Source organism: Colias croceus, chromosome 20 (genome assembly GCF_905220415.1).
Source record: "Colias croceus chromosome 20, ilColCroc2.1".
Lineage (NCBI taxonomy): Eukaryota > Metazoa > Arthropoda > Insecta > Lepidoptera > Pieridae > Colias > Colias croceus.
This window is the reverse complement of record NC_059556.1, coordinates 3336869-3349018: the sequence shown is the minus strand read 5'-3', so window position 1 is coordinate 3349018 and position 12150 is coordinate 3336869. Positions and strand designations below refer to the sequence as shown.

The 12150-nt window shown below is 32.6% G+C and overlaps 3 protein-coding genes across 3 annotated transcripts in view; all 3 read left to right on the top strand.

Annotated features, from left to right (window-relative positions):
- The window catches only part of LOC123700750 (tight junction protein ZO-1-like), a 121475-nt gene that overhangs the window by 59012 nt on the left and 50313 nt on the right, over positions 1–12150 (top strand). The gene's annotated exons all lie outside the window — the stretch shown is intronic.
- On the top strand, positions 5213–6792 carry LOC123700747 (PIN2/TERF1-interacting telomerase inhibitor 1). Its single transcript, XM_045648064.1, has 2 exons — positions 5213–5574; positions 5949–6792. The coding sequence occupies exons 1-2, from the start codon at positions 5295–5297 to the stop codon at positions 6779–6781; spliced, it is 1113 nt and encodes a 370-aa protein (XP_045504020.1). The 5' UTR covers positions 5213–5294; the 3' UTR covers positions 6782–6792.
- On the top strand, positions 6910–8459 carry LOC123700748. Its single transcript, XM_045648066.1, has one exon. It carries the CDS (start codon positions 7448–7450, stop codon positions 8210–8212), a length of 765 nt encoding a protein of 254 aa, XP_045504022.1. The 5' UTR covers positions 6910–7447; the 3' UTR covers positions 8213–8459.

The following is a 12150-nucleotide window of genomic DNA, read 5'->3' as shown; positions in this document are numbered from 1 at the left end:
AGCGGGTGCGCGAGAGGGATCCTCACGCGGGCCCGATCCGGCGCAGACGTCTTATTGGGCGTCGTCGCCGTGTTGCGGCCGCTTTACACGGTCGTAACGTGCCTCCTTGATGAAGGGCGCCGGGCGGTGGAACGGGGAATGTAATCCATCGTCCGGTTCGGTGAGGCGGCTTGAGACGTGTTCCGCTCATGCCGCCAACGGGAGGGAAGAGCAGGCAAACCATCTTTCCTGTTCTTGGCTCGCGCCTGGCCTAGAGATGGGCTGCCGCCGAGGGGGTCGCGGAAGAATTCTAACAAATACCCGCGGCCCCATCATTAAAGCGGCTCGACGGAACACAGTGGGGTTTTAGTCGGTAGGAATCCGACATAACCCACGGCTCCTTCCCCGGGGGCAGTGGGTATCTTTGGAAGATTTCCCCACTATAAAAAAAAAAGGCGTTTTAGGAATGACCTAGTACTTTTAGATCGAATAACGGTGAAGCTATAGCACTTGAGTTTTTTTTTTATATTCTGTATTCATAACTTTTTAACTGCAGTATCCGTTATGTGATTATCGATAAGAAATTCTCTTGAAATTCCATTGTAATTAATATACAGACAAACCTTACGAATTGGGAACCATTGTCCTTTTATCTATTATTGCGGTGCCTACTATCTATTTTTCAGAAAGTTTTCTCATTTGTTTTTTTTATCGAAATCCAGAATTAGAGACAAAGTTAGTTTTGTAAACGAAAGAAAAGTCTGACCGTTTTGTATTTTAGGTCCAGAATTGGTTAACGAAAGAGTAGACTTATGACTTTATATATTGAAACTAGCTTTCCACCCGCAGCTTCGCCCGCGCAGTCAACGAAAAATCCGCATAGTTCCCGTTCCCGTGGGATTTCCGGGATAAAACCTATCCTATTTCCCGGGGTAAAAAGTAGCCTATGTCCTTTCTCGGGTATTAAAATATCTTTATACCAAATTTCATGCAAATTGGTTCAGTTGTTAAGGAGTGATTGAGTAACAGACAGATGGACAGAGTTACTTTCGCATTTATAATATTAGTATGGATTAACCGATGATGAAATTGTATCAGCTGCTGGGCAGAAGAAAATACATCATTACTATTACAAATCCTAACTAAGATCTCAGTTTAATGGCTACTTACCTTATATACATAACAGACCATTAAGTAATCTAGTGTTTATGATTATAATGTTTTAGTTTTATTCAGAAAATAATTAGGTACCCATTATTTTCTTTTCTGGGAAATAAATTAGAGAATGAAACAAAAAATTGTTATCAAATTTTATTTTGAAATCAACCACATATTCAACACATACAGTGGTGGACGTTTAATTAGAAACATGTAACAGGATGAAGGTAGTCATCAAATTTATTTATACCCGGCGCGGCCTAAGATGATCCTTATGACAGTTCGTCTTAGTGATTGCTCGTATGATGGATCGTGTCGATACTTTATTATTTTATAGGCAAAGGCGTGGTTTGCATTCAGCCACGTCGGTAAACATGTTTTTACAAATATTATAAAATGAATTTTTAACGTCCATTATGTAAACGAAACGGTAAGTAAAACGAAAGTTTTCCAAAACATAAAAATGCGCCTTATCATTTTCTCGTAATTTTTAACCCGTTTAACACAGTGTATATTATTTTATCATGAAAATGGAATCCCCCATTTAATTTTTCTAAAAAACTTATATTATCATAGGTAAGTAAATTAACGCGAACGGTAATTAATTAATTAATTATGCTGCGATCTTCTGTTCCATTCAATAGTGAATGAACTATAGCTTAAGCATGGAAAAAATGTGAACTCGTTTCCATTATCGAAATTTGTTTATCGATACTTTCCGCACTAGTCGATAAATGCCAACGATGTAAGTTTTGAAGGACGTAAATGTAAAGTCAGATTGATATAATTTCTCGTAAATGTTAAGAATTGTTATAATTCCAACGGAATATCATTGTAATGGCATAAAGCTACGTAAAAGTTAATAAATGCCATTTTTAGACGCCTCCAATACGTTTCTAATTTAATGGTGACGCCATTACAAGTTTGTCTCTTGAGAATAACTGTCAGTGTCATAGGGATCATCTTAGGCCGCGCCGGGTATAACATTTATGTATTAACGTATTAGAGATTAAGTATTATTTCATATGTAATAGAACACCCGTTTATCTAGTTTTATAAGAAATTGCTTAATTTTAATCAAACGTTAGCTTAAATTAATAAAATTAAACAACTTTAAGTGAAGTCTGATTTCCGAGTATTTTCAGTCTGGACAACAAATTAGAAACAGCATGGTTCGAGTGTTCCAAAGTCAAAACCTGTTGAAATGCCGCCAATATTTTTTTCTTCTACAAATATTTGCACCGTTTTTTAAACATTCCATCTAAAAGTTTCTGAAAATTAATTTGCTTTGCAGTATAAATGGGTAAAAGTAAGATTTGTGACCCATCAACAAGAAAAATAATTTTAAGTTTACATTTTGACAAAAACTGGAGTTACAGGAAAATTGCAAATCATTTAGAGTGTTCGATAAAAAGATATTCAATGCTACAGTTTATTTAAAAGAGCATGGTACTTCTGATTAAGTGCCTAAAAAGCTCGACCATGAAAAACCACTGCACGCGAGCATAGGCAAATAATTCTTTTTGCAAAAATGGATCCATTTAAAGGTTCCAATTGTATTAGAAAATATGTTTTTGCAAACGTGTTAAAATCTCATACAATCTAAGCCACGATGTTGTAAAGCCGTTGTTGTCTATAAAGATTATAACAGTCTAAAAACAACCCCATACGTGCCCATACTATAATGTTTCCTCCGCCATGCTGAACTGTTTATTTATTATCTAAGGCATGGTTAACTGAACGACGCGCGTATCCTTTGCCATCAGAATTGATTAAATTAATTTTAGTTTCATCCCAAAATAAAACTTTTTCACTGGCGGGCTGTCCACTAGCAATATTTCTTAGTAAATGAAAATCGTTGTTCCCTGTACTGCCTAGTAAGAAGCTGTACTTTCCTGGCGTCTCTCCCAAAAAATTTTGCCTCGACTTACTGCCTGCGAACCGATCTCATCGACACATTGCGAGGTTCGTCTTCGGAAAAAACTAATTTTATTATAGAATTTGAACTTTTAAATGAATCCATCTTTGCAAAAAGAATTATTTATAATAAATAAACAGTTCAGCATGGCGGAGGAAATATTATAGTATGGGCACGTATGGGGTTGTTTTTAGACTGTTATAATCTTTATAGACAACAACGGCTTTACAACGTCGTGGCTTAGATTGTATGAGATTTTAACACGTTTGCAAAAACATATTTTCTAATACAATTGGAACCTTTAAATGGATCCTTTTTTGCAAAAAGAATTATTTGCCTATGCTCGCGTGCAGTGGTTTTTCATGGTCGAGCTTTTTTAGGCACTTAATCAGAAGTACCATGCTCTTTTAAATAAACTGTAGCATTGAATATCTTTTTATCGAACACTCTAAATGATTTGCAATTTTCCTGTAACTCCAGTTTTTGTCAAAATGTAAACTTAAAATTATTTTTCTTGTTGATGGGTCACAAATCTTACTTTTACCCATTTATACTGCAAAGCAAATTAATTTTCAGAAACTTTTAGATGGAATGTTTAAAAAACGGTGCAAATATTTGTAGAAGAAAAAAATATTGGCGGCATTTCAACAGGTTTTGACTTTGGAACACTCGAACCATGCTGTTTCTAATTTGTTGTCCAGACTGAAAATACTCGGAAATCAGACTTCACTTAGAGTTGTTTAATTTTATTAATTTAAGCTAACGTTTGATTAAAATTAAGCAATTTCTTATAAAACTAGATAAACGGGTGTTCTATTACATATGAAATAATACTTTATCTCTAATACGTTAATACATAAATGTTAAATGAATTTGATGACTAAGTACTTCATCGTGTTACGAGTTTCTAATTAAACGTCCACCACTGTACCTGGATATTGTATGAAAGTTGTAACTGGTGGTTTGTTTTGAATTTAAATATACGACAAAAACTTATCAAATCTATGCATCTGCATCATAAAAACACGTTTTATTATGTAACACGTTTAGATGTATCAAAACATTTATTAAACAAGTGGAAAGTTATCTTCAGTAAGATTTTGCATAATTTGCGCTTTTACTTTCATATGAACCGGTCAATATGCAACCTGGTGAATAATTACAGCATCGTCCATCGACTGAATCTAACTTAATCAAGCTTTATAAATTTATTTTAGTTTGTTGTGTTTTCAATTTCTAAGCTTTTAGTTACATAATATTTCTGTATTTTTATTTATTGCCTTTAAAATCAAATCGAAAAAAATATAGACAATGTGAAAGTTTAATTAAAGGTTTATCACAAACAAAGTTTACTTTATTTAGCATAATATTATGTATTATACCTACTGGTTCATAAGCTACATCACTGCTAAGTATAATCAAAATCCGTTCAGAGGTATTCGTGTGAAAGAGTAACAAACATACATACGTATACAATCAATCAACCTTTCCCGTTTTCAATATTGATAACAACACCTGTATTTTTTCACCACTAACATTTTGAAATAATTGAGGGTGTTTCTTTATCAAACTAAATAGGTAGGTAACTAAATAGGTAGTACCTAAGGGCGTATTCAGAAAGAAAGCTTGAAACTTATAAGCGCTTATCGGCGCTTGTCATGTTCATATATTTTCCTGCGCGGGTTACCAGCGCTGACAAGCGCCGATAAGCGCTTATAAGCGCTTATAAATTTCAAGCTTTCTTTCTGAATACACCCTAAGGTAGTACCAAATTCATATTTCACAATTAAACTAAGATGAAAATGAATTTGTTCCCAAAAAAAAAGTATATTATAAGTTGCCATGCATTCAGTTTTTATTAAATTCTATTATTTAAATCATAAAAGGTATTAAAAATTGTACCTATAATAATAGCTGTAGAAATTGCAAAATTGCAATACATAATATTACACACCACAGACTAATAATAATATACTACGTATACAAAAGAAGGATAAAGAACTTGATAAAGAAGGATACAAAAGAATATAAAAGAAGGTCGTTTTGATTATAGCGACATCTATGATCATTTGATTTAGTCGTGCTATCCGCGCAAACCGCTGTGTGCAGTGTGAAGTGAAGCACAAGTCGACCGCATGCCACGGGCGACCTCCATTTTGATTTTACGTCAGTTGTCATTTGTCATGTCAACTCAACGTGGTCGTGCTTAATATTTTTGTTGATTTTATTTTAAATAATAATGTCGATGTTAGCGGAGCCCCGTCGAAAACAACGGGTAATAAACCTACGCGCGAAGAATAATGCTTGGAGTAATGATGCGAACAAATTTGGCCAGCGTATGTTAGAGAAAATGGGTTGGAGTTCTGGAAAGGGGTTAGGTGCAAAAGAAAACGGAATTGTGGAGCATGTAATCGCTCGGTACAAGAATGATGAGAAAGGTTTGGGTTATGAAGACAAAAACGACCAGTGGACCAAACATGAGGATGATTTCAATGCATTATTGGCTAATTTATCAAACGGTAAGTTAACCTCTTGATAATTTTTATACAACATAAATTTATTAAAATTGTCTAGTTATTGTACAGTTTAGTAGCACAGCTCTGTATTTGTTTTGAAAAATATGTGATTATATAGGTTCTTCTGGTTTTTTATAAGACACTTTGTTTTTATGAGGATTTCTTATGTAACAGACACAAATTCATCATTTCATAGAAATAGTTGGGAATTAATAAGTAATATCTTAACATGTAGTATATAATGTATAAATTTTAGCTCTTATCATTCAGTGCACCTGATGCTAAAATTATAGTTTAGTTGCATATTGCCATTTGCATTGCTAAACAAGTCAAATGTTTTAATAGTTAGGTATTAATAAAGTTTTTTTTTCTTTTAGACAAAGACTCGGGAAATGAAGTGTTACACAGTGGAGTATCCTTAGAAAAGAAATCGAAAAAAAGTAAAGCCAGGATTCATTACCACAAATTTACCCGAGGAAAAGATATATCCCGTTATAGTGAAAAAGACTTAGCAAATATCTTTGGTAAAAAGAGTTTTAAAAATAAAAGTGAGGATGTAGAAGAAACCGTTAAAGATGAGGGAGATACAGCTGAAAAAGTATTTACAGAAAAGGGCAGCATGGAAGATTACTTCAAATCTAAACTGGCCGCTTTGAAATCAAAGAATAAAATCACCCCTTCATTTAATGATAATAGTAATGATAATTGTGATTTCGCATTCAGAGGGTTTTCTTGCACTAATGATGATGAAAATTCAAATGAAAACACTGAAAATAATTCTATAAACACAACGGAGAATCAGGAAATTTGCCAAGACAACAATATTGAGGAAATGCCTAAAAAAGTGAAAAAGAAGAAATCAAAAAACAAGGAACCTGTCTCTGATAATGACAATAATGAAACTGATTATGTTTTCCAAGGATTCTCATTTTCTGATGCAGTAGGTGATAATGACAGTAAAACTGACTTGCCCACAGATTCGATAGACTCAAGTTTACCTAAAAAGGACAAGAAAAAGAAGAAAAAACCTAAAGACAATGAAATAAATGTAGATGAGAATATCACTGAAGATATGGAATCGAAAAAAGGAAAAAAGAAAAAGAATAAAGATATTAATTGTGAATTTGATAAATCATGTTTGGAGGAACAAAATATTGATGATGAAGGGGCTCCCAAAAAGAAAAAGAAAAGAAAAAATAAACATTTATAACATATTGTTTATCTCTCACTGCTTTTCATTGCTATCTCTGTTATATTATTTATGTGACGCAAATTAAAAAAAAAAAATCTCAAAAATTTAATAAATGTCTAGTTCTATTACTAGAATGAAAAATCATTCATTAGGTATTCTCAAGGTATTCTACATTGCCAATATATTAAAAGTAAGATTAAAAGTTACATAATATTATCCAGATGTTATCTAATCTCGAACGTGATTTAAAATAATTAAAATACATAAAACAAAATACTTTAAGGAAAAAGTTAGTGCGTGTATCCGATCGCATAGCATTTACGGATGACGTAATGATAGACGCCTCGTGTTATGTGGGCGGCGGCATGCACGCCGCCATTTTGTTCACAACAGTTTGCAATGGATTGCGTTCGCATTTCAGGCCACAGAAATAAATAATTATTTTTCGTGTATTTAAGTAATGTTCTAGAATAAATTAATAAATTACTTTTTTCTTAAATTCTAAAATAAGATTCGTAAATGCAATGTGTCAATATGTCATCTAAAGTAAATGTCAAGTCAAATGTCAAACTTAAATCTAACAAAACACGTGGATTGTGGTCTGTGGAATAAAATAATCGAAAAGTAAGGAAAAAGTATACAAAATAAGTGTTATCAATATCATTCGGATAATATACACACATTATGATAATTCAAGAAGAAAATGAAATGCCTATGGAAGCCCCTGTCATACATGAAAGTGATAATGTTATAAATAAATGCGATAACAATGAAAAACAAAACAAATGTTCAAAATCCAGAAAGCGACGTAAAAGCAAGAATGATTTGGAACCAAGTTCTCTTCAGAGTGAAATTTCAACCTCAAATTCCACAGAAATAAGTCAAAATGACTTAGAAGAGCTAAGGTCTGTGTATAACAAGTGTAAAGCAGTTATTAAGAAAATTGAGACCAAGTACGGTCATTTACTGAATAATGATGATAGTTCCAACTCCGAAACCGATCGAAATATTGAAACCAGTAAGTGTGAATGTACATTTAACAAAAGAATTGTTTTTGATGAAAACGGGCAGCAAATAACACAAGAATTTGTGCCAGATATGCATATTTGCCCTAAAAGACAGAAATTCCAGCCTTCTACGACAACACCAAGTATGTCAAGGTCCAATGTTCAAATAGAGGATAAAAACTTTCTTGATTCACTTCCAGGTGACATAAAAAGTCTCTGTGACATATTAAAGGACCCCAATATAGATATTGTGTATAGAAATAAGGTGATTGAGAAAATAAAAATATTACGATTAGATAATTTTAATACCATGCGATTTGATAGAAAATTGTTAATAGAAAGTATGAAGTTAAAACCAGAAGAATTTTTTGAATTCAAGGGATCAAATTTATCATCGCTACCTGGATATCCAACAAAACCAAGTGAAGAAGTTGAAAAGTAACATTGTTCTCAGACATTAATGTAAAGAATTATATCTCGGAATATATAATAAAGAAGTCAAACTTTCTGAAATAAGATCATTTGACGATCACATATGTGACACTCTTCTTGTTAAATACAAGAATTTACGAAACAATTGCTTTTGCAATTTTATTATATAATAAAGTGTGTTGTACTCACAAAATGAATTTTGTTAAAATCCTGTATTTTTATATGAGTAAGAATATATTAAAGGAAGTGCCTTATAATGCTGTTTTTTATTGTGTATCCCCTTCAATTTTATTTCTTTCCTAAACCGAGAAGGGTAATATGTATTCCCTTCTATATAATTTTACAAGCTAATAATGGCCTCGGCTTAAATAAAATCAGCCGATGTTAGTTGCTAAAGATTATTCTGATGTATTAAATATTCAACATTTTACAATGAAATCATTAAATTAAATTAAAAGCGTCAGTATTTATTCATTTATTTTTGGTATTAATTACCTTTTTGAAATATTTAATTCCATTAGAAAATCATCCTACTTCTTGTTTGTCATATTCCCGAACATTGACATTAGGCTATCTACTCTCAAACTAATTGCTTAGTAAGCTAAAAGCTTGTACTTTAATTTATAATTTTTAATTGAGCTATCTTATAAATATTCATAGTTACATGTATTTTATGTAAAACCAGGTCCTAGAAAGACGCAATTTTTATAATTTCACTAGCTTTCCGCCCGCGGCTTCGCCCGCGTTTTCAAAGAAAAACCCGTTCCCGTAGGATTTCCGGGATAAAACCTATCCTATGTCCTTTCTCGGGTATCAAAATATCTCTATACCAAATTTCATGCAAATTGGTCCAGTAGTTAAGGCGTGATTGAGTAACAGACAGACAGACAGAGTTACTTTCTCATTTATAATATTAAGTATGGATTAGAAGTAATGATTGAAGCAGCGCCCTCTGGCGTAATAGTCAAATACTAATCCACCTCTAGTTTCATACCTCTTCTAAACATCTTTATAATTTGTATATTATGTAAAATAATGTACTGATGTTAAAATTTAAATAGCGATTAAATTATACGTCATGCAAGCATACATTTTAACACAACAAGATAGAATGTCCATTGTTTTTCGAATGACAATATTAGCTCTACACGCATATTTAATACAATTTTTACTCTATTACTTCAATGGAAGAGTGATATTTGTGTGTTGTGGTATTCTGGCATGGTTTTTGTTGGTTCGTAAGCGGAATAATGATGTCTTCGCATTCCACGTTTTGCGTACACGGCATTGTAATTTGAACGACAGATGTAGGTAACCGGGGGACCGTCTGATGGTTTACGAAGTAATATAGTATAAATCTTAGTATTATTTAAAATACCTACGCTGTCTGCGTTTAAATTAGAAAACAATAGATCAGAGAAGGAACGCCGGTTAATAGGTCAATAACCTATTATGATTTTGTTAACGATCAAATTGTAAGGATATTTTAGACTTGAAAGTTTAAGAAACGAAATAACTACGTACCTACTATAGTAATATCAGTCATGAGTAATTACTAGATTTATTATTGATTAACGCAAAATTAAGTAAACACTGGATCATGCAAATATGATTTACGCTAAATAAGAGTTCATTTTTATTCAATTTAATTTAATTTAATTTAATTTAATAAATTTAATTTATTTGCGCATTTTTTTTTTCATTTACCGTAATGCTTAATTTTTATATACAATTAATAATTATATAGGTCATGACTCATGAACGTTATTACTTATATTTTTACTCTACAAAAATAAAAATATAACGCGATGCTCATGAATGCTTTTTTTTTTTTTTTGTGTGGTGTCTCTCAATGTTAGCCAGAAGGGCTTCTACATTTTAACGCGGACGCGGGGGTGAACTGAAGGTTCACCCTGGTAGCGACATGCACAAGGGCGTCCCCCCTTGACGGGGACCACGAACCTCGGCTTGAGCTGTCGCTTGAGTGGAGGAGGCCAGAAGGGCCCTAATCGGACGGGGCTCATGAATGCTGACAAGACGATAATGCTCTGCACAAAAGTCATTTATTGTTTACAATCTTGACCGTGCTTAATTTCGAAATACGCGTAGGTATCTAAATCTAGTTTTTGTCACATAACTGTTTAACTACCAGCTTCCCAGATTAAATCTCTCATCCCAACTTCAAAAGTAACCAGATATGCTATCACATCGTATTACATAAAGGCTGCATTCCTCATAGTCACAGTATTATGTGACGTTCGCTAAACCGAAAACAAATAAACTTTTGTGTCGAAGTACCGTACTCTGTGTCGCTCTTATTGTAATTAACACTTAGTACTTTGAACTCCGATACCTGAGTTGCTGAGTAGGCTGTACAACATAATGTCGCGGGACCGCGTCACAGTAGGTCGCGCGCAACCTTACATACTCGTATAGAATATAAACATTACGGGATAGTGTACAACCTATTCGTAATTGTTTATTAATTAGTGTCTAGTGGTTTTGCAAGATCATGAAATTGGATAATTATGGATTTTTCGAAAAACTACAGGTTGGTTTCGATTCTTTTCTCAGTAACTATACCTATTATGTGTTCGATAAATATTACCATTCATAATTTTTTGTTAGTTAGATAGTATCTACAGTTGGTGTGATCAAGTATCTTTGTATCAATATACTATTCAAATAAGCATATAACGTTGTAAGAGCCAATAATTGAATGCTAATAATTCATAATTAATATCGATGTGTATTAAATTTATCTGATTAACTGGCTGTCGTGCAATTAATCTACATGCATAATTCAGCGTTTGTCAAACAGTAGAAACTTAATGAAAATAATGATTGATTATTTATTGGAAAAGTCTATTAATTAAAGATCATTCAGCTAATAAAAAGATTGGTGAATAGCATCAGGTTTGGATGAAAAAGCATCTATTGTGTTAATTGATAGTCTATTAATGTTCAATAAGCCTGATGGTATAATGTTTTCATAATTAATATTTATTGGTATAATTAGTACGCGCCTTAAATTTTCAAGAAAATACCCTCTTGAGTTGTAAGTCGTTTTCTAATAGAAATGAATTAGAAAATATGTAGAGTTATTTGTAAGTACGAAATTTTTATTTACAGTTGTAAGTAAGTAACTACCTATATACTCGTGAAAGAGGGCAGACATTCCACATAACCATCGCAAAATTACTCCTGAAATTGAAAAACCAAAAACATTAATATTAGGTATATTAGCTATCCAGATAAAGTAAAGCTTTTAATTGTTATAGTTATGTTCTCAGAATCCACTCCTACTGTACGAACCTACAGGTACATCCTAATATTGTTATTAAATTAATATTTTCATACTCTTCAATTAACATTCCAAAATATTGCCCACATATACACAGTTGCACATAGAGCGTGGGCTGTGTGCGTAGGCTTAGTGTTGCTTGTCAATAACATATTTTATAATGCACGTCTTTACACTATATTATATAATACTTTATTTATGTGGTATTTCTTAAACACGTAGGTAGTTCGAGGTTGCGTTTTTATTTACCATTTAAAATTGGAGTTACGATTTCTATAACGAATGATTTTGTGTATAATATGATCCAAGTTACGACTTACAAGCCCTCACTTACACAACAGAATACTTAATAGTTTAAAATAACACTTGAAAATTCATCTTTATATATTATGTGATTAGTTCTTAAAAAAGATAAAGAATTCAGTTAAACATTTATATTGAGAAACCTGAGTACATAGAGCTAGGAGCTTCATTCAGCTATAGATAAACTAAAACACATTTCAGCGAAATTAGAGAACTTAGAGCACACCTGTAGGTTGTAGATAAAATTCAGAAACCAAACATGTTCAAAAATTGACATCGCAATCTATATTTACTAGAGGTGCGTGTGTATAGTGATATAGAGCGGTGATAGAGCCGAAATT

Bases quoted from the DNA above. Each gene is read 5' to 3' on its own strand.
- LOC123700747 (XM_045648064.1), top strand. From the start codon at position 5,295: ATGTCGATGTTAGCGGAGCCCCGTCGAAAACAACGGGTAATAAACCTA. The intron at 5,575-5,948 runs GTAAGTTAACCT...TTTTTCTTTTAG, and splicing joins ATTGGCTAATTTATCAAACG to ACAAAGACTCGGGAAATGAA.
- LOC123700748 (XM_045648066.1), top strand. From the start codon at position 7,448: ATGATAATTCAAGAAGAAAATGAAATGCCTATGGAAGCCCCTGTCATA.